Source organism: Watersipora subatra, chromosome 4, assembly GCF_963576615.1.
Source record: "Watersipora subatra chromosome 4, tzWatSuba1.1, whole genome shotgun sequence".
Lineage (NCBI taxonomy): Eukaryota > Metazoa > Bryozoa > Gymnolaemata > Cheilostomatida > Watersiporidae > Watersipora > Watersipora subatra.
Genome location: NC_088711.1, coordinates 17,452,393 through 17,476,211, shown reverse-complemented (window position 1 = coordinate 17,476,211; position 23,819 = coordinate 17,452,393). Strand labels below are relative to the sequence as shown.

The following is a 23,819-nucleotide window of genomic DNA, read 5'->3' as shown; positions in this document are numbered from 1 at the left end:
GGTAGATAAATTCCACCCAAAGGAAATAGTGATTGGTACGCAGCAAGTGGTAAAGGTGCGTAGCCAATGGTTTTGGGTGTGGTGATTTCAGGTAGATAATTCCAGACCACAGGAAATAGTGATGACTGTGCGGCAGGTGGTACAGGTGCGTTAGCCAATGGTGTTGGGTGTGGTGATATCAGGTAAATTCCAATCCACTGGAGTCTGAAGGTATTTATTGGCTTGTGAGAAATGTTTACATCCAAAGAAGCCTCTGTGAGCAGAAAGTGGTGATGGATGCACTTCTGTTAGTACACAATGCTTCCTCTATAAACAGAATGAATGCAATATGTGCTTCGTAGTTTATACAATTGTCCCTCCTACCCACTTCCACTGCTGCGAATGACCGGCATACATGTACGTGCTATGGGTAGCTATCTAAAAGATATTAGTCCCAAACTCAGTTTCAAAGGTAGAAAAAATCACGTGACCAAGAACCACATGATAAAATGATAATTTCAAAAATATAAACATTTTTGAATGCATGTTCAAATGGTGATCATTTCTGTTCAATGTACGGTTTTTTTTTACAAATCTTGTTATTAGTTGATGTTTTAAGTTGAACTAATTTTAAACTATTTTACAACTTTAAAATACAGTCAACCTTGACATTTTGATGTTAATTTTGCCATACATTATTTCACAGTCCAAAAAACTTAACGATATTGTAAAGGAAACTGCCGGTTCCCTTCACTTTCTACAGGGCAGTCCAACAACAACACTGAGTTTTAAATGTCAATTAAATAAATATTTACTAAATAAATATATACAATGTAAGTATTCATGTGTGACAGGCAATAAACCACATTCAAAGCGGGTAGAGATGGGGCGCATACCACTTTGCCAAAACAATTGAATCTTCATTTTATACTTATACATGTACTTTCATTTTAGGCTCCGCCCCTTTCCTTTTTTCTATGCATAGACCTATTAACTATACTTATATAGTTAATCAATCTATGGCTCTAGGCACGGTTTCTTTTGTACGATCTCTCGGTTTCTTCTCTCGGTAGCCCAGTGCCCTAACGGTAACCGGACATGTCTCGAAGGCTCGGCCCTACAACCATGTGGCCCAGGATGCTTACCGCTAAGGCCCTGATCACAACGCTTTGACGTAACAATATATATTTCGCGCAGTTCATTAAATAAAGCATTTTTAAAACCATATGTAAAAACTAAATTATATTTAAAAAGCTAAATAAAGTAATAAGTGTTTTTATTATAATTTTGTCTTTTCATTAAAGGCGGATGAACTGAGGTGTAATGTAGCCTTGGCAATATAAAATACGTTTGGTAAGTAGATGCTGTGACTAGCTGGCCTAACTAGGACTATGTTAACTTTATATTTTACCAAAATTTTATACATATTTTGTTGTTTGAAGTTTCCTCTTTTTTTTTGATTATCCTGCTAGCCTCTCCTTTATCACTCATGTAGGGGAAAACCTTTCCTACTTCAAAACTTGTAACGCACTACTCCAAAACCTTATAGGCTGAAATAGGGTTATAGCTACGTATATGTGCAAGACCCTTAATCATATTACAAGCCAAATCCAACTGTCTGCCAATCCATGGTCTTGACAAACGATGCTATTCGTTCAAACTATGGTACTATAACTAGCACTGACCTGATCTATAAGTCCAACCTTCTTTTGAGTCTCAATTCCCCAAAGGATGAATACGGTGTTAGTAGTGCTTGTACTAAGGTATTGAATTACAGCATCAGTAAACGTTTCCCATCCCTTGTCTTTGTGAGAATTTCGTTCACCAGCACGAACTGTCAGCACAGAATTCAACAACAACACACCTAAAAGATAATCCGATGGACATACAGTGCATGAGGACTAAACTAACTTCAGCATAAAAGAAAACCTGATACACTTGTTCTTGGACCGATTCCACTCGTGGTTTTAAATTTTGATTTGCTTTTCCACTGATTATGAATATTTGGTCTGAACTCAAACCATAAAAATTTACAACATAATGAACTACTCAAGAATGAACATTAAAAAAATCAGAATAGTTTTTGGCACAAAAAATTCAATAATTTTGATGTTAAAAACCCCTTATAGCTGAGATGCCTAATACAGTGCAGTGAATGTGTAGGTATTTTGATAAGAAGTTCCTTGATGAAGAAAGTAAATCTTAAAACAGTTGTCTGTTGCCTACAGTCAATCTTTCAGGTATTAGGACTTTTTAGATATTTTTACCCAAACTACAGTCATGATCACACAACACAATTGACTAGATTGGTATTAGTCAAACTAAATATGATTCGTGATTATCAGTCATCAAAAATGCTGTTTTGTTGTTTATAAAAAAGCTGAACAAATCAGTAAAGTTTAAATTTATTAACGTAAGAAACCCTAATGTAAGGAAACCAGTACCTGGTTTTTAAGTAACATTTTTCTGTATCAAATCAACCATTAGTTTTAGTAATACCGGTATGACATTACAAAAAAAATTTCAAGGCTTTGCTCCCGTTAACCATTTGCCCTCCATAGCAGCCTTTCTCAGGATGAAGACCAATATAAATGAAACAAGAAACCCGCGTTGTCACAACAAAGTCAAATTATATAAATCATGATATTTTTCGAAAAAGAATTATGATTTTTTTCATGAACTTGCAAAAATCTGTGTTTTTTAACAAACAATTTAGTTGTGATGTGTGCATAACAAATCCTTAAACACTCTTTTGTGAGGAGTTACCAAGTAAGATGGAGATCATTTACTGCACAGGTTGTATATTGCTACAAAAAGACCTTTGAGATTATTTAGTAAACATCAAAGCAGGGCTAATTGTGAGGTAGCAACTGTTAAAAAAACATTATGACATCAAATAGACGTGTACCTTGACCAGGCTAGCTTTTGCTTTCAAGTAATAATTACATGTAAATCAGAGGTGTTTTGTTTTTTCCTTCAGTTAATTTGAATATCCTGTTAAACTTGCTCAAAATCAAACACTATAAAGCCTGAGCTTTTAGTTAGAAAATTTCAAGGTTAATTTAAAAGACGCAGCAGTAGCTTTAGCCTCCCGATAAAAGAAATTGATGGAGATGCCTTGAAACAGAGATACGATATGGAATACATAGGGTATGAAAGGATCCAGCAAAACAATTAAGGTGTCAGAATACCATAAGATTTGTCGACAAAGCGGATTATCATGAATTACCATGATCTGACATATTTTAATAAGAATTCATGGCCAACGATAATTTCATGAAATTTCTTAAGGTGTCAGATTGCCATAAGATTTGACAGCGGAGCGTATAATCATGACATATCATGATCTGACATATTTTAATATGAAATTGTGACCAACCATAATTTCATGAAATTTCTTAAGATGTCAGATTGCCTTAAGGCTAAATGCAGGGACTGTAACACTGTGATGCAGGGAATTGTTGATCATACGAAAACACCTACTGGAAGGTGTTCAGCTTGCAGTACAGTAGAAAAAGGCTTCACTGTGATAGAAAGGTAAGTGCAGCCTACAGCTTCAAGATTAAGACAGACAACAACAACCGTACTGTATCTTGTTTTACCACTCCAACAAGCAAGTCCACAAAGCGACAACGAACAAATTCTGAATTGTCAGCATATGGGATTCAAACAAACGAAACTGAAAAGAAAGAAATTGATGAGTTCCCAGCAAGAATGATCTATGCAACAAACTCTTCTTTTCACTTGGTGGAACAAGAGATGTTTTTAGTTTTGATGAAAAAGTGCAGGTCAGGATATAAACTCACTGCTTGATTACGTGCACGATAAAGTACAGGCTGAATGCAAAAACTGACAAAGACAAGACAGTTCGCGTATCTATGGATGGCTGGTCAAATACATGTATCTATAATGAATTGATGTATGTGTAGCTGTGACTAATACATATGGAGATGTATGTTACGGACACAGTTGACACTTGTGGTATGCCACGCACTTCTAAAAAGCTAAAAGAAATAGCACAAGTGACTGTCAGCAAAACCGAAAAAATTATGGCGTAAGCTTAAAAGTTTGGTAACCGATAAATGCGGCAAATATGGCTACTATGTATGAGGAAGCCCCTTGATAAACTAGTACAAAATTTTAGTAGATTTTATCAGAAAGTATAGGTATTTATCTACCATTTGCGATTGTTTTTAATGTTTGAAGTGATCTGACCCCCAGGATGTTTCAAGAGCAATATCAACAATTTGATCGTGGTTGATATGCTCAGAAAAAAAAGACGTGCCCAGACTTTTCCAAAAATTATGTCAGTAGTTGTGCATATTGTTTATAAGTAATAAAATATAAATGGTCTCATCAGCTTTTGGTACTTACTATGTTTACACATCATTTAGACTTTAGGGGGAAAAGTTGAGCAGTTTTTAACCAACTAACCTATCTTCAATGATTGGCTTGCAACAAATTTCACGTTACAGTTATTTGGTTTCAAAAAAGTCACCATGTCGTACTCTGCTGTGTTGTAGGTGCAAAATATGTGGAAATGTGATTACAAGCTCTTAAAAGTGCAAAAACGAACAGTTAATCACAGCCATCACAAAAACGCCGTAGGTTGGAATCCCGTTTTGTTGTTTTGGTTGTTTGCATGATACGTCAACCTCTCCAGGTTGAAGTACCATGCAAACAAGGCTCCTTTCATGCAAATCACTTTACAGAAGTAGTCAATAAGTAGTCAATTGGGTACAACCCATTACATGGTAGAAAATTCTTACTGGTATTGACAATGATTTTTCCACAAAAACTTTTTTCCACACACAAAAACTCTTTTTTGCTATCAGCTCAAATTCGAGCATCAAAAGAGCATTCTCTACTTTTCATTACATTCATTATCAACAGATCAACAGTATCAATCACACCAAGGGAGAATGTGCTCAAATATTTCATAGGACTTTTTATGTTTGACTCTCATTCGTACTTCATGTGAAATTGCTAGTAACTTTACTCCACTAACTTATATGTAGTTTGCCCATTATAATCCACGACCAAACGAGCAGAGCAAGTGTTTGAGAGTTTTATGATAAATGCATGTGCACACAACTCACGAAAATCATTCATCAAAAACGTCGCAAACCCTTGTACCGAAATCTCATCAACAAATTTTACCATTTTCGTGTAGAGTCGTTTAAGTATAATAACGACACAAAACACATGGTAACATATTTAGTCTTTGCAAAATTGTCGAAATATTCCTAAACCTTACCCATCTGATCAGATTATACACAAATAGACAGATTGATTTGGCAAAAAATCGTTATTAAAACTTGCCAAGCCTTGCTTTCATCAAAATTAAGACTGGCAAACGAACCGCCGAGCGACAGAGAAAAGAACCATTAAGTCGTGCGCACTTCACGAAAGAATAACATGCACATTTCACCAGTCTATAGCATGGGCGAATTGCCGAGGGTTTCTGTAATTAACGTAGAAGTACTGAAATCGTTTCTTTTTTGCCGATTTCAAAGTAACTGACATTTTGGAAACTTGAGTACTTTGGTATTCTAACTGATGTCTAAAGCAGTGAAAGTAAAGGAAATGACGATGATATTTTTTCTAACGATTCTTATGAGATTATTACAATATTTAATTATAAGTTTGAATGACTTTTGAAGTGTTGTAGTCACACTAACAACATCGATGATGGGCAATATGTTACTGTTATTTTTTTAAATAGTTTTGTTAAATAAATTTGGGGTTAGATTAAGTTAGATTAGTTAAGTTTCATTAGTTATGTTAAGTTAGATTTTGTAGTTGGGTTACACTCCTGTTTCCTTGATTTTATTGAAATATATTAATTGGAAATTCCCTTGTCATACAGCCCATGACAAAGTGATATTGGAAAAAAAGGGTACTGATGGTTGAGAAATGCAATATTAGCAGTCAAATGGCACTGCAGTGCAATAGGATAACTGCAATGGTAGCTGTAATGTACTGGGTGTGGGTGTTATTATATACAACAAACAACAATAATGAAAGGAAAAGATTATACATGTATGTTTATATCGCTCCCCTTGCAATAGGAGAAATGCAATATTAAAAGTAAAATGCCCTGATATTATTAGAATAACCAATATTATTAATATAGTAATACAGTAATAATAGAAAACCAATGCACAATTTTGTTTATATTTCAAAACGTCATAGCTAACAATATCAAGAAGTTGTGATATTTATATGGATTTTTAGAAAATCTATTTAACAAAACCATTTAGAAAAAATAATAACAGTAACATATTGCTCATCATCGATGTTGTTAGTGTGACTATAACACTTCAATAGTCATACAAACTTATAATTAAATATTGTAATAATCTCATAAGAATCGTTAGAAAAAATATCATCGTCATTTCCTTTACTTTCACTGCTTTGGACATCAGTTAGAATACCAAAGTACTCAAAAGTTTCCAAAATGTCAGTTACTTTGCAATCGGCAAAAAAGAAACGATTTCAGTACTTCGCCAATGCTATAGACTGGTGAAATGTGCATGTTATTCTTTCGTGAAATGCACACGACTTAATGGTTCTATTCTCTGTCGCTCGGCGGTTCGTTTGCGGGTCTTAATTTTGATAAAAGCAAGGCTTGGCAAGTTTTAATAACAATTTTCGGCCAAATCATTCGGTCTATTTGTGTATAATCCGATCAGATGGGTAAGGTTTAGGAATATGTCGACAATTTTCAAAGACTTGGTAACATATTTAAATATGTTTTTATGTGTTTTGTGTCGTTATTATACTTAAACGACTCTACACAAAAGTAGTTAAATTTGTTGATGAGATTTCGGTACAAGGGTTTGCGACGTTGTTGATGAATAATTTTCGTGAGTTGTGTGCACATGCATTTGTCATAAAACTCTCAAACATTTGCTCCGCTCGTTTGGTCGTGGGATAATAGCATTTGTCATTCTAACTTTCAAACTACATATCATGAGAAAAGTGTTTTGCGTAGTTGAAATAATTTAAGAGAAAATAAAAACAACTGTAAAGGGTTTTAAACATTGTCAAACAACTGTAACTTTCAAACTTCATATCATGAGAAAAAATTTTGTGCAGTTCAAATGAATAAAAAAACTATAAAAGGGTTTAAATATAAATTGGAGATAATTAGCAAGTAATAGCTAAATTAAGTCGGTTTTGCTACGATTACCATAAAAGGTGATTTGGTAATGGTACAATTAATACAAACAGAAAACAAAAAATTCCTGAATATGTTGAATTAATAATAACACTTTTTGCATAGAAGTGTGTCTGTGTGCGTGCGCTCGCGTGCATGTGTATAAAAAAGGTTACTGTTTCACCAGAAGTTATCCATCAAAACTTTAAATACGACGATACTGGTACCTCTCAATACTGGTACCTCTCGATACTGGTACCTCTCGATACTGGTACCTCTCAAAACTGGTACCTCTCGATACTGGTACCTCTCGATACTGGTACCTCTCGATACTGGTACCTCTCAATACTGGTACCTCTCGATACTGGACCTCTCGATACTGGTACCTCTCGATACTGGTACCTCTCGATACTGGTACCTCTCGATACTGGTACTTCTCGATACTGGTACCTCTCGATACTGGTACCTCTCGATACTGGTACCTCTCGATACTGGTACCTCTCAATACTGGTACCTCTCAATACTGGTACCTCTCGATACTGGACCTCTCAATACTGGTACCTCTCAATACTGGTACCTCTCAATACTGGTACCTCTCGATACTGGACCTCTCGATACTGGTACCTCTCGATACTGGTACCTCTCGATACTGGTACCTCTCGATACTGGTACTTCTCGATACTGGTACCTCTCGATACTGGTACCTCTCGATACTTGTACCTCTCAATACTGGTACCTCTCGATACTTGTACCTCTCGATACTGGTACCTCTCAATACTGGTACCTCTCGATACTTGTACCTCTCGATACTGGTACCTCTCGATACTGGTACCTCTCGATACTGGTACCTCTCGATACTGGTACCTCTCGATACTGGTACTTCTCGATACTGGTACCTCTCGATACTGGTACCTCTCGATACTGGTACCTCTCGATACTGGTACCTCTCGATACTGGTACCTCTCGATACTGGTACCTCTCGATACTGGTACCTCTCGATACTGGTACCTCTCGATACTGGTACCTCTCGATACTGGTACCTCTCGATACTGGTACCTCTCGATACTGGTACCTCTCGATACTGGTACCTCTCGATACTGGTACCTCTCGATACTGGTACCTCTCGATACTGGTACCTCTCGATACTGGTACCTCTCGATACTGGTACCTCTCGATACTGGTACCTCTCGATACTGGTACCTCTCGATACTGGTACCTCTCAAAACTGGTACCTCTCGATACTGGTACCTCTCGATACTGGTACCTCTCGATACTGGTACCTCTCAATACTGGTACCTCTCGATACTGGACCTCTCGATACTGGTACCTCTCGATACTGGTACCTCTCGATACTGGTACCTCTCGATACTGGTACTTCTCGATACTGGTACCTCTCAATACTGGTACCTCTCGATACTGGTACCTCTCGATACTGGTACCTCTCGATACTGGTACCTCTCGATACTGGTACCTCTCGATACTGGTACCTCTCGATACTGGTACCTCTCGATACTTGTACCTCTCGATACTGGTACCTCTCGATACTGGTACCTCTCGATACTGGTACCTCTCGATACTGGTACCTCTCGATACTGGTACCTCTCGATACTGGTACCTCTCGATACTGGTACCTCTCGATACTGGTACCTCTCAATACTGGTACCTCTCGATACTGGTACCTCTTGATACTGGTACCTCTCGATACTGGTACCTCTCGATACTGGTACCTCACAATACTGGTACCTCTCGATACTGGTAAAAATGGAAAACTGAAATATGGTACTATCTTTTTCTGATCAAACGGAGAAAGAATGTCGAGGCTCTTCCCACGGAGATAATATAATTGTCAGCGTGAAAAGAATGGGCCTTGAGACCAGATATAGTAGTTGAACTTTACGAAAAATATTTCTCGACAGCGGCATCGTAACGCTTAGGCGCGATGCCAGAATAATTCGCGTGTACCTACTGCTATATGGTATATGATAACAGCTTAAATCATCACACATTGTATGGCTCAATGGTTGAGCACCCGGATTCTAAACTTGCCGTAGCAATCTTTGTGAGTTTAAATCCATCAGATTGCGGAATATCAATTCCTAGATTTTGATAGCTATAGCTGGATATGCATACACACATACATACACACATACTCATACATACACACAATCCTTGAGAAATATATATATATAGATTATATCGAACTGGGTTTTTTTACGGTTGCATATAATCTTCACTGTTTGTAGTTGGTTCCATTTGATTTACTTTATATTGTATTTCTGCAGCCATCACATGCATCGTAACAGCCATCAAGACTAAACGACATTGCCTCACTATTCTAGTCATCGGTTAACCTAAAAACTTAATTTGCAATCAAGTTTAAAAACAATGCCAACATAAGCCTAGGCTGTTACTGAAATAGACCTTATTACATGTATGCATGTTCATATAATTATGCTTATAGTGGAAAATAGAAAGAAAAAAGGAATGTTTTCATTAGCTCCTCAAAATATTTGTTCGCTTTTAGATAGCTAAATAACTATAGAGTCAAATCATGACTAGTTGCAGTGCACTCTCAGACCACAAACAATAGTGATGCAGGATCAGACCCCCAAAACAGCTAACACACTTGCGAGCAGATGTAGGGGCCTGATTTAGCAAATCCCATCTGCTGCACCTCTGACTGACACTAGTGATGATTACTTGTACTTGTATACTTTAACTACAGCAATTATTGAGCATCACAAGACCATATTTTTTTAATTCATAGAAAGACTTTACGCAATACTCTTATAACATGTCAAATATCCAACAAGAAAATCCCAAGTTTTTCTTTACCCGCTGAAAAGCACAAAAATACCTAATTAATGCTTAAATACTTGGTTAGAAAAAAGATTCATTTTAGTTGCATCGGTTAGAACCCCACTGAGCAAGAACACACCTTGTTGAGCCCATCCCATGAGGTAGCCATGATTTGGTGCCTTGAAACCAGGAATATCACTAGCAAGTTCTTTGTAGATGTTTTGAAGACTAGGTGGTATAGGATTACCTGGTAGCACACTGAAGCTGAGACCTACAACAGGAACATATTCATAGTGTCTAATCCTAATATTTCAGTATGAACATAAAATTGTAGGTCAAATACAAAGTGTGACACTGTTTGAGAGCTGCAGCTTTGTTACTTTAAACATACCATGTGCCTGGTTAGCTCCAGGATAAGGATCTTGGCCAATTATAACCACCTTGACCTCATTCAAGCTGCATGCTGTAGTCCATGCAAACACGTCCTCCATTGGAGGATAGATGATGCAAGTTTTCCTTTCTTCCGCAATATATTTCATTAGCTATAACAATGAGATAAAGTCAATACAGTCATAGTTCAACATGTGAGCACAGTGCGGTCTAGGACTAAGCTCATACGTCAAATTACTCGCATCTCGAGGCACCAGTTCCTATATAAAATAACTATGTAAAAGTTAATCAGTTACCATATTATGAAAAACTACATACCTAAAAAGCATATAACGGTAGAAAAATTGCTTTAATTGTTATAATTCAGTACCTACACTAACAAAGTAACAAATGCATATTTATTTGTTACAATCTGCAATAAAATATAACATTACTATGTACATTATCCATTGGAGTTGTATCTTCGAAACAAACCCTGTTGATAATGGTGGTATGAGAGCGACTTGAGAGCAACGTGTTCGGTACACTAAATATCTGTGACCCTATGTAATAGAGACTTTGAATTAAACTTCACTAAGTTTAGCTTATTAAATACACATTTGAAGCTAAGGTTTGTTATTTATACTAAACTTCCTTTAACTTTATGGTCATATTTTTTAGTATCTGATTCTGGTTATGTGCTCTTGCCTCACGATCACTATAACTTTTAGCCAACATGTTAAAGATTTTTTTTAACTGATTCGAGAAGAAAAACCAGGTCAAGCTGTTCTCGAAAGCGGGTTCATGCATACTTGACCATATAGTGTAGTGACCATCGAGAAACGGCTCGTACTCTCGTATCTCAAATATTACTAATATCTCAAGAAAAACCTTGCTAGAAAGTCAACTCATACTTCAAGTTTCTCAAATGTTGAGGCGCTCGTAAGGAAAGGCATGGCTGTAAATGCTCCACAACTACAAAATTTTGTAAAGCGAACTGCTGGTCTTCATTACTCTCACAAGAATAAATACACCAAGTGTATTAGCCATAAGAATATATATTTCTCATAAATATATAAGTATACATGTAGTCAATGTGCGTGCATACAGTAAACAATCATGGTGAGAAACTGCGCTAGCTTTCCTTAGTCACTGGTAGCAAGCTCCTTGATAGAGTGTGATAGGCTCCACCATCTTATCACTATATTCATCTCCTTATTGCCATCATCTCCTATCTTATCATTATCATCTTCTCGTTGTTGTGTAGCTCAGCATGCCGAGCCAGCTCACCAATGACTGAGTCTCCTGCTGTAATAATGAGACTCAGCTTGGCTGTGATGTGGGTCATGCGAACAGTCTCACCGGCCCTGGGCACAACGCTCTTCCATTACACTCTCCCCTTAAGTAAAGGCTCTGAGGGCCATCCACTCAGCGCTGGAAGGCAAAAGTAGCTGTGACCAGAGCCTGTGCTGTTTGGCAGCTTCTCACTTTGACAGCTTTTTGTTTTGACAGCTTCAGCCTTCTCACTCGAGGCTTTGGACCTTCGACTCGGCAAAAGTAAAATCATCTATTTTCAAATGACGAGTGTGGATTAGGGCAGCCATTTATAGGGTCAAGGCTTGTCAGTGTCGGCGGTCTCTGATAGCTGGCGGACTTGCTCCTCTTGTCGATGGTAAAAGGGCTCGTCGGCCTTAGGTACTCCGAGAAGGCGAGTCAATCTCTCGGCCTGGGAATCAACTCGTGTCGGCAGCTCACTGGCTTGGTTTCTTCTCATTTCGGTCAAGGTGGCTTCTGCTGGTCCTGTGCAGGTCTCTTCTTGGGCGATGGAGGGCCATCCTCTAGCGCATAAGAAAAGTTTACATCGAGCTTGGTTGACTAGGTAGACCACGCTGCCATAACCGGCGTCTCCCCATCTCCTCCAGTGTGACACAACCTGGTCAGAAGTGATACGATTATGTTGACAGGGGCACACATAAAAGTCGAAGTGCTGGATAATGTGCTGCCAGTTCTTGCGAGCGCTGGTGGTGACTCTGTATAGGCCCCAAATGCCAGACTGGCGTAAGGCCTTGTTCATCCGCTCCCATCCGTCGCCACTGAAGTAGCTCTTGGTAGGAATGATACCTTTCCTCGGCTCTGCGGGTAACTTTTGTGGGTAAATGCGTAGCTTCCGAGGTGCTCTCTGAGCAGTGGCTGGCAACTAAACAGACACGGCCTCTGATAAACAAGAGATACGAGCTGGCTCAGCCTACTCAGTCCTCTCTACTTCTTCCAAACAGCCGAGTGCTCATGAATCTCCAGGGGTGTCGCCGACGGCTGGCTACTTGGCATTGTTTTGAAAGGTATTTTCTGACCAGGTATTGACTGGTCGATCACAGGCAGAGTGTCAACCAGGTGTGACTCGACCTGAGCGTTTTTGTGTGAAACAGATTTGCCCAAAGAGGCAGCCTGGCCGGAGCACCTTCCTTCTTAGTCACTGGGGGTTTTAGACACGAATGCAAATTTCTCATGAAAGCTGAGCATGCCCGCCAATTGCTCTTCCTCTCCCTTCTACATAGACTATCGGGGTTAGCATGTCAGCCAAGAGTGATCTGCGTCAGCTGATTTAACCATTTTGACAGGATAGCTTAAAGATCTATCAGTAGTAGTAATAGCTGCGCTGAGAATATCACTGTGCCTCCGGGAGAAAACTGGGTCACTGTAGGGTGCACAAGCAAATGGCCCTGGCTCACTAATCTCTCCAGATTTCCTCCTCTTTTTGGCCTTTGTATTCCTACACAGACATCTTTTCAGATTGGCTGTTACTACTGATAGCCAAGACTATTCCCCATATCGGTCAGGCTGCTGAGTAAGCCGAGCCGACGAGGGGTTATGCCAAGTAGCTCCAAGTGCCTTTTGCTCTGAATTGAAAAGCCAGGCCAATGAGGGACTTGTTGGCCAGGCGGTTCTCCCGGAACATTGCACTTATGTTTTTCTAACTGCCTCTGGAGCTCCTTTAGCTGAGCTTTGAGCTTTCTGCTAAACTCAGGATTGGTGGAAGCCTCTGCTCTTTGTCTTGCCAATTCTACTTCGATTTTGCACTTGACTTGCGCCTTTTGCCTCTTAGCCCTTTTCATGTTAAGGCCTCTCTGGAGCTCCAAGGTAGCAGGCCCTCGTCCGAGCTTCTCTGGGCAAGCATGAAAAAGTTTCAGCCGGCTCTCGCCCTTCACCGAAACCTGGTATTGGCACTTTAACATGGCAAGTGTGGTTTGGCTATGTTTTTATAACCTGATACAGCTTCAAAACCTTGGCCTGAAGCTTAGGTTGTTTTCCCTCTTTCTCCTCTTGTTCAGGAGCCAAACTCTGTCTCAGGAGAAATTCTTTTTAGTTCTCCTGTTGGATTGCTACCTGCTCCTCCTGGAGGGCCGTGTGAACCTCTTTCAGCCTTTTCAGAATCTTTACCACATCTTCAAGCAAGAGTTGGGCCTCAGTGAGTGGTGGGCTAAACTCCAGCTAGTAGTCAAAACTGTCGTTCGAGCATCAGCAGGTTGACCATTTATCTAGTCGCGAAGTGTGGTGTACCTATACGCTCTCATCAGCTGAGGGAGCAACCTGTCCCACTCCTAGTGACCTTGGATCAGCAGCTGTGCTTGCAGAGAGTTGCCCAGCTGTCTTCCCTTGGGTTCAGAGAGTGATAGGGGGTCATGTGAGTCGTCTCCACCCATCAGAGTCAGCACAGTTTAGTAATCAGTTGACTCTCAAACTGCGCCTCTTGGTTGGTATGGATCTGCTCTGGCAAGCCCATGTAACAAAGCACCAGTTCATCCAATGCACTGTCTACCATTGGGGTGACTGACCCTCTCGCAGGACCATTGTCCTAGTCTTCCAGGAGAGCCAGGGCATTTTGCCATCTCGTGAAATGATCAGTGAGTACCAAGATCTACTTGTTCTCTTTCGGTGTCTCTGGAATCGGTCCCACCAGATCTACAGCAACCTTCTGCTAAGGGCGTCCATCATACTCTATGCCTGCCGCCGGATTTCCTGGTGCAACCATGCTTCACCACCTGGCAGGTTTCACAGCTCTTGATCAGTCTTTTCACCATGGCTGCCATTCCTGGTGAGTACTAGGTCAGTCGCAGTCGGCTAATCGTCCTTCCAACCCTAGAGCGAGGAAGGGTGTTAGTCTGCCAGGTGGTTGCTTCCTTGATGGTCAGCAGACAAACTGAGCGCCACCGAGGCTGTTCTTGAGAGGCAGTTTTGGTCGCCATGTACTCAGTACTCCATCTGGTCGTAGCCTGAAAAATGGTTAAATTCTGTGCAGCTGTCGGAATTCTTGGCCTCCCAGCTCCAACTGCTCTTGTGTCAATTCCTCAGCTCAGTCGATGGCATGGTACATAGTGACCACCAGTCTCTGGTCAGCAGCTTGCATCTGGGCCAGCTTTTTATCAGCATTTTCTTGAGTCTTCACTCGAGCTATGCCACAAAATCTCAGGTAACCTAGGTCGGTCTTAGACTGGCACCTCCATATGCCGCGGCAGTGAATGGGCCTATGCGACCGATCCCATCGCACAGAGTTTCGGTGACCAAAGGCATGGTGGATGGGCTTTTCTCGAGTTCTTTTGATAAATACTGGCTTTCTATGGCAAGTTCCCTGTGAGCTGGTTCTCCATCTCTCAACTGGATGAGCTCGCACTGCCGGCAGTCCTCACAAGCTTGTCCGTTAAGTCCATCGGCGTTCCTGTGGCGGAGTCCAGTTCGGTGTATTAATGTATACTATAACTATGCTAAGATCTGTAATCATCTGACTACTTGATTAAAAGGTTCCTTGCGTCGTTATGGCTATTGAAGAAAAGCATAGTTTAGACACAAAAGGAACGACTTACCTTATAGGTAGGGCTGAAAATGTTTAATGATTTTTACCAGGGCAAGCAGCTCCCTTTGGGTTACGCAATAACTCCTCTCGGCAGGCACCAAAGTTTTGCTGAAAAACAGGATCACTCTCTCATCCCTTCCTGTACTTGTGAGAGCACAACACCCACTCTCAAATGCTGTTATCCGTGTCCAAGATATATGGCCGACTTGAATCCGGATAGACCAGTAAAGGAACCAAGGATAGATGTCTGTTCAGCTCATTGAACGCCATCTGCTCTTACTTGCTCTACGTCCACCCTTTGCCCTTGCAAGTCAGTCGGTTTAGAGGCTGTGCTGTGATAGCAAAGTTAGCTACATACTGTCAGTAATAGCTTACCATACCCAGGAAGTCTTGCAGCTTCCTGAACCCTTTGAAAGTTGGCCACTCAAGAACTGCCCACATCTTTTCTGGGTCAATAAATACACTTTGCGATCTGACCACATGGTCTAAGTACCGAGCCCATGATTGGTGAAGCTTGCATTTAGAGCGTTTCAGCTTCAGCCCAAATCCCTTCAAATGCTGAAACACTTCTTCCAATCAGTACAGGTATGTACCAAAGTCGAGGGCAATGACGATGATGTCATCCAGGTAGATGCAGTAGCGTCTTTCAATGCAAGCAGTGTAACACGTACTCCATCAGTCCCTAGAAGGTGGCCAGTGCTGAGGTAAAACCAAGACCTTCCATTTTTCACCAGAAATGTTTTGAGACCAGAACAGGGGACAAATACTAACTGTTTTGCGCAGGGGTGTCCAAGGGTACTTGCCAATAGCCACTGACCAAGTTCGGTGTACTGAAATACTTGCTGCCGGATAGCGCATCAAGACTGTCGTTGATTTGAGGAAAGGGATAGGCATCCTGCTCGGTGACAGCATTTAGCCATTGGTAGTCAACTCAAAACCACTATCTGCCATCTTTCTTTCTGACTAACACCACCAGAGAGCTTCAGGAGCCCCAGCCGGTTCAATGAGTCCCTTTCTCAGCAGCTCTTTGACTTGAAGCTCAGTCTCTGCCTCTTTCTCTGGATAGAATGGGTTTCCTTCTTGAGTGGTATAGAATGTTCTACCTAAGAGGCCCTGCCCGCATCCCTATCCCTGGCGCTGAACCTGCCTTGATAACATGTCAGCAACTGTGCCAGTCGCTCAGCCTGCCCCGACTCCAAGCAGTTTTGCCTTGCCACTGCAAACAGGCTCCTTAGGTAGGGCTGGATGGCCTACATCTCGTGTATTTACTCCATGGGGCGCTAGACCCGATTCGAAGAGGGGTGGTTCGTTATCTACTTGGTGTTCCTCTACTCTCATATGCATGCCGAAAGTGATGCCAGCTTGGAAGTGGAGGAGTTCTTTCGTGACATTGAAGCACCGCGTGACCATGATTCCCTTCAGGCTAGGCCGGTTCAAGGTAGTAGCCTATAGTGGCTCACTTGGACATCACTCCCAACAAGCTGTAGTTCCAGGTGGTCACTCGGCATAGGATGGCCATCTCAGTTATTGGCCAGCACCACTATGTTGTGTACTACCTGGAATTTGCTAAGCAACAGCCGGCAACATCCATCTGTACAGGTCAAGGGGTAACTTGACTTTTCCAAATCAGTTCTGAGGCTAGCCTTGGAGGGACACAAGCCTGAAGTAGGCTCCTGAAGTGTTCGAACAAGCTGGAAGGAAAGTCGAACCGGCCATTAAGACAGTCTTCCGACATTGTACTAGCCGGGTCCTTCAAGCCGATTTCTGAGTGCACTCTTGGCAGCGCAGCCTGGTGTGGCTCGGTTTGGCATGGGGCATGTTGTCATGCCTGGTTTATCTTCTAGGTACTCAGGGTCCTGTTCTTCCAGAGCCTAGCAATAGTTTCCGTAAAGCCACAATTTGAGTCTTCCTTGCTGTCATCTCAGACAGGGTAGTGGGTGCCGACCTCCTGTGTCTCTCAGCTCTCAATCACGACTTGGGCTCTCTAGGCTAGAACCCCTCCTGGCAGGACTTTTTGAGCCGGCGTCAGGCTAGTCATCAAAACCGGCTTCTGACACAGTGCTGGCTAATTTTCTTCTAAGGCTCCCAAGGTGAATTGGGGGCCTTACTGCCACCAGTAGTCAGCACTACTGTTGCAGTTTCTTGCTGGGGCAGTTTTGTCAAACTTGTCCCCTAGAGTCCAAACACTGCATGGGTTTCTTCCCATGGCCTCCTTAGAGCGGCTCATTTTTGCTGCAGCTGTTGTACCTGCTGTGACAGCTGCTGTACTAACTGAGTCGATTGACTGCCCATTTGGTCCAGGACCATAGCAGTCCGCTCTTCGGAAACTTTTTCCACAGCCCAATTGATTGCCACTGAGTGGCTTTTAGGCTTGACTTGAAGAAACTCGGTCCCTGCTCAAGCTGCTTTTGCCAGAGTGGCTGTTGGCACAGTCAGAAGGTGTCGCTGTAAGCCAGTTTATTTTGCAGAGTTGAAGAACAGCTTCCTAAACATGTCGACCTTATAGGGCTCCAGCAAGTTTTCGTACGCCACACAGACTAAGTGTTTTACCTGGCAGGCATGCCTGCCAGGTAAAACACTTGTAGAGTTGTAGCTGCGGCTTGCCTGAAAGTGCTCGGTTTACACAGAGCCTGTTTGGAAGAGAGGCCGAACCGGGTTTGAGGCGCATCAAAGACAGCTCCGACGCAGTCGGCTTGTCTGCAGTTTTCTGCTTCATCCTTCCAGGCCTCTCGAAGGTACAGCAGGCTGGCACCTTCGGCCCAGTTGTTTGCTTCAGCCACCTTCTAGAATCTGCTGATAAAATACTCTGCATCTCCAGGACCTGAGTATTGGGGCGACTTGAATTGGTTACCCGAGGCCTGGGCCCCAAAACATCAGCATCATCCTTTCCAGTACCTCGACTAGCCAGTCCGCGCCTCGGTAAGTGCTCATAGCGCACCTGGAATTCTTCCCGCCTTTGAGAGTGCTCGCTAATTGTCAGAGGGTGGTGTTGCTCAAGGCAATACGACTCACTGAAATCAGGGACGATTCAAGGCTACTTTCAGGCTACTCAGGCGAGTGCTCACTGATCATCAGGGGGCGGCATTGCTCTAGCAACAAAACTCGTCGGGATCAGAGAGGACTCCCGTCCCTGGACACTCAGTCTTTGATGCTTTCTCTTTTTGTGGAGCTGGGATCCATGACCCCACTGCTGCCACCAGTGTAAGTGGAATATGGAATACCAGCGCATGGAATGCGATGGGCTCCACATTTTTCTTATCACTGCTCATAATCTCCTCATTGTCGTGTAGCTTGGAATGCCAAGCTAGCTTACTAGTGACCAAGTCTCCTGCTGTAAAAATGAGCCTTGGCCTGGCTGCAACGTTAGTTATACCAACGGTCTCGCTGGCCCTGGTCAAGGCACTCTGTCGTTACAATATGAGATATTTGAATAAGAAAATAATTAATCTGAGGACAGAAGCTAATCTCTTGGTCACTAAAGCTTTAGTATTGCAACTAATTAAAAAAATATTCATTCCACGCTTACCACTATTGAATTTACTAAAACTTCTCAGTATAATCACATATTTTAACGATTGTATTCTATGAGCAATTATAAATTAACAGCGATGAAATTGATAATACTCTTTTTGGCAAATTGGTTATCCTAGTTAAATATATACTGTAAAACTTCTATTCGAATCCCATGGCACTCTATTTTTTAACCCTTTTCTTATAGTGGCGGTCAAATGGAGGCGATGTTCAATTAGAAGCTGGCGCTTTATTTTTCAAATAGCTCGCTCAAATGTTTGAGAAGCTAAATTTAACCATTTTACAGGCGAACCAAATGGCACCTATAGTTTGTTCTCTTTTTTCAGTGGAGCGACATTAAACCTTTTCGATGTGATAAATCTGCTAACTTACCTCTAACTTGTCAAAAATCTCTTAACAAATATGCATCAAGAAACCGAGAAATATCTCTATCAGTTGATACCTATTGCTTGCAATTGACCTGCGATGATACTATAGCCTGTGTCCTTCTTTGCAATTTGTTGGCATTTCCAACTTTTATTTCATTCTAAATTTGAAGGCAAGTTTTTATTTTATATCTATATTTAACAATCTTGCATAAAAACTCATTGAACTCATTAACATGTTTACTAACAGTGTGCAGCCAAAAGTAGCTTTTTATGTGCAATAGAAGAAGAGTTATGAGTGTCGATCCATTGTAAGCAGAGTTCAGATTACCACGATGATGTTATCAAATGATATGCTCTAAATCTGCAAATTTATAAGCTATATATCAATAATATATCAAATGCTACAAATATATATTCATGAACAAGTGACATAAACGAACCATACTTATATTACATACAGAAACAAAAATTATCAGTTTTCAAATAAAAATACTAGCATCATTTCCTCGGTCAGTTGCATTCTGGTTTTTGCTTTCATTTAGAATCATTTCATATTTTTCTGGCCATTCAATACCTTCTACAGTGACCTCTGACCTCAGACTTCTTCTGACCTCAACTTTTCTTCTGTACTAAACTAGTCAATATCAGTTTTCAAACAATTTTTTAGCAGAGCAAAACTTTCACGCTTTGCATTTAGCACAAATGATGATAAACTTTTAGCCGGATGGGCGCTAAGCACAACTTCTAGCCTCAAACCAGTTGTTCATATACCATCGTAACTGTAAACCACTTTTCACATACGTCGAAGTATCAAGCCTTCATTGAATTAAGAACTACTATTGGCCTGATACAGTTACTAATTATTTCTATGGTTATGCTTTCAAAATTTGAACGAAAAACCCAAAAAGCTCCCAAGTTAGAAAATGGACATCGATACAAACAGAAACAACAAAAGAATTAAGTGTTATTGATGTAACCGAGTCATCATTAGTAAAATTTTTTGCACACTTTTCTGCTGATCACTTGCTATTATGGGTTCATAAAGATCAAAGAATGTCAAAGTGGTGGTCAAATGGAGGTGGCGTTCAAATAAAGAGGGCGTTCAAATAAAGGGGGCATTCAATTAGAAGTTTTACAGTATACTGCATTTCATTGATTGCTACACGAGCCATAGATAATACTTGTTATACTATCCATTAAAACACTACCACCTACTGTAGAATAATATTAAATATATTGGTTTTATCTGTAAAATATAACCTCTTTGAAGTACCCTTTGTCAAATTCTTGTTCAATACATGGATTCCATGACTGGCCATATCTCATAACCAAACCATAGCCGTTTGGCACATAGGTGACCATCGCGGAAGATGTAACGGTAGATAGCATCAATGGGGTTGGATTATTCTCATTCGGCACTTTGCTGTACTAAAAATCAAAAAAGGTGACACATAGTTTAAATGATAGAAGTCAAATAAGCTGATACCCACACACACACACTTCCAATAAAGTTACTAGCTAACATTACAGATACGTACAATATTGCACCTATTACTTTGGTTTTATAACAGTTAATCTATTTGGCTATTAAGAAGATAGGCAAAATTTACCAATTGGTTATTTTGAGAATTTAGGGTTTAACGAAAATGATTAAAAACACAGCTAGATAGCTAGCTTGCTTGGCCATTTAATTTTAACACATGCAAATGATCATTGCATTAGCCTACTCAGTGTGTATGCCATCCATTTGCCTTGCATGCATTGGCTTCACATGTTTTTGTCACGGTCACTTATACACTTCACTTATTTGTAACTTTGGCCTAACCCAACCAGGAGCCAAGTCAGGATACCACAAATGCAAATCAGGTTCAACGAGCAATCATTAAACTTCAAATAATTAAAATCTATAAGTAAGTTTCGTTGTAGATGTAAATCTGTTGAGCTGACCCAGATACATACAACATACAATAGACAAAGAGAAGACATAAACACTATATAATAAGACAGTTATGCAATCAGAGAAACTATAGACAAAGGGGAGGTAAAGGTATAAACACTATATAATTAGACAGTTATGCAATCAGAGAAACAACAGACAAAAAGAAGGTAAAGGTATAAACACTATATACTAAGACAGGCAATCAAAGAAACAACAGACAAAGGGGAGGTAAAGGTATAAACACTATATAATAAGACAGTTAGGCAACCACAGAATATTTAAGACTAAAGGCAATGAAATCACTACAAGAAAGTATTATGACATATTTACTCAAAGTATATGTTATACAATGATGAACTGCAGTCAAATAGAGCACATAAATGGTATACAACCACACTCGCTCCTGATCTTTAAATCACTAAACCAAAAAATCAGCTAACCAAGCAGGTGGCTTACCCTCTCTAACAGGATGTGATGTATTATTAACTTCTGATTGGTCACTAGAAGAATCTCTATCAGTATTTTCATTATCAGTTATACTGATGTCATTTGTAGTGTCACGTACAATACCAAAATTCGAATCAAAGTCTAACTTAGAGCTTATCAGTGTAGATAAAGGTGAATTGTTAGCGTGCCAAAAACCTGTTAAAAACAAGAGCTATACCATTGCCACAGTTTCCCATGTTGATGTACACTTTGCTATGTGTGGGTTCACATATACTTGGTCACCCACACTATATGGATTCAAACTAGTATCTCTGCTAGCAGTTCTGCAGCTACTGGAGTTTCAGATTTATATGCAAATAGCCTGTCTGATGGCACAATGCCTTCTGTGTGAAGAATGTTATTATACCAGTATACTGTATCACTAACGGTACTTCTTGACCCAAAAGCATTTGATTGATTGTGCGATGATAACGTTCTGTTATACCGTTATCCGATGCCCTGTATGTACAGCTGAATATGTGAGTTACATTCCATTTTTTCAACACATTTGTCAGTGCTTTGAAATGTGGTTCATTGTCAGAAAGCAACTCCACCAGAGCCCCTCATTCAGCAAAGATGTTTGCTAATTGTTCTTGCACTACAGATGACATCTCATTCCTTAGTTTTCTTCATATAGCATACCGACTTGGTCCACAGTCTATAACAGTCAAATACGGAATACCTTTGTAATGTGTAATATCAGTGGCAAGCCGATGCCAGTCTTTATCTACATCCAAGTGCCCAGTTTCCCAACACATTGAGCCTGGATTGATTCTCTTGCAGACGTGACATTAGTTTACAATCTCATCTACATCTCCTTTTGTCATGTTTGAGCCCCACATTGCTGTGGCTAGGTATAAAGTTCGGTCTACTCCTAAGTGGTGAGTATCATAATGGCTGCGCAGCTTATCCGTAATGTCATCATCAGACACAGCCAAACTAACTGTACATGACTTTCTACTTAACCACTTTCGTGGGACTCTTGTTAATTCATGCGCTTTGTTTTCACCTGACTTTACTAATGTGATGTGCAATTCTAGCTTGTACTCTTCTATTAAGTCACTGATGAGGCACAAACATTTCTTAACACTCATTTCGCTAAGCCCACTGACTTTGAGTCTCTTACTGTCCTTCAACACTGAGTTAACTCAGCCACATACAGTTGCAGAGTCGCAGAGAATTGTTATACTGTGCCAATTCCATTTCAAAGCCATATTGATTGCCTTTATCACCGCTTCCCACTCTGCTACATTTATGTGAGCTCCATCATTCATACTCTTCAACCAACTTGCATCTTCAACTGTCATTATTAATTTCAACACAACATCCTGTTGCTAAGCTACTGGCATCTCACCATAACTTTCCAATGTGTGAGCCTGCTACACTTCATAAACCACCAACTGGATCATTTTCCTTAGCTTTCTCAGAAACCTCATCTAACATTACTTTTAGTTCATCAGGTATGCGCCTGTCTTATTTACAAGGATTCAATTTCAATTCAATTCTCATTTCATGGAGCTACATGCAACTCATAACTATTTTGCTACTGGATAATGGCCAAGGTAGCTACCGCATATAGAAAACGACTGCAATTTAGTTAGATCAGAGTGTAGTGTAAGTAGTTCACAATCTCTGAACCAGCCAAGGGTACCATTTTCAGATTGTGTTACTCTTAACTCTAAAACTCATGTAATATTTAGCTTTGCTGGCTCTCTTGATACCAATCCATAAGCTAGCAAATGTTCTTTGACTTTGGATATTAAAACAACCGCCTCATTGACTATTATATCATTTATGTAACAATCTGTGACAGCACGCACTTTTTCATCTGGCGACAACACTAATGCTAATATGCGAGACGTAACTTTTGGTGCTAAATTTGAGCTAAATCCCATACGAGTCATTACATATAACTTCCCTTTGTAGCGTACTGCCTAAAATCGCTGCAAGAAAACATCTACATGCAGTTGCAAATACACCTTTTTCAATTCTAACATACAAGCTGTGTCATCATACCTGCGCCACTGCCTCAGTTTTTCTGGACATACAGCGACATCATTTCCTGGATTACTATGTACATGTTTGTTGTTTAATTCTTGGCTATAGTCCATTACTGGTCTGACCTTCCTACTCTCATTTGGTTGAAAAACCGTCATAAGAGGAATTACACCACCATCCTTCCCACATACTTGTTCATCATGTCTTTTCAGCCAACCTAATTTCACTAATCCATTGTTCTTTTTTGTCGTCATACTGTTTTTACAGCATTTACTTATTACATACTCAGCACATTGGTTTGTCAATACAGGTTCTAGATTTTTCATTTCTAAGAAACAT

The 23,819-nt window shown here is 40.4% G+C and overlaps 1 protein-coding gene across 1 annotated transcript; it reads right to left on the bottom strand.

Annotated features, from left to right (window-relative positions):
- Nucleotides 1–150: 150 nt before the first annotated feature.
- Nucleotides 151–22,789, bottom strand: LOC137393992 (uracil-DNA glycosylase-like). Its single transcript, XM_068080708.1, has 6 exons — nt 22,643–22,789; nt 20,318–20,485; nt 10,332–10,482; nt 10,080–10,211; nt 1,665–1,843; nt 151–306 (listed from the first exon to the last, which is right to left on the bottom strand). The coding sequence occupies exons 1-6, from the start codon at nt 22,787–22,789 to the stop codon at nt 151–153; spliced, it is 933 nt and encodes a 310-aa protein (XP_067936809.1).
- Between the last annotated feature and the right edge of the window lie 1,030 nt (nt 22,790–23,819).

Bases quoted from the DNA above. Each gene is read 5' to 3' on its own strand.
- LOC137393992 (XM_068080708.1), bottom strand. From the start codon at position 22,789: ATGACAGTTGAAGATGCAAGTTGGTTGAAGAGTATGAATGATGGAGCT. The intron at 20,486-22,642 runs GTATGTGGCTGA...TTTGATTTTTAG, and splicing joins TTCTCTGCGACTCTGCAACT to TACAGCAAAGTGCCGAATGA. The intron at 10,212-10,331 runs GTATGTTTAAAG...TTCCTGTTGTAG, and splicing joins TGGAGCTAACCAGGCACATG to GTCTCAGCTTCAGTGTGCTA.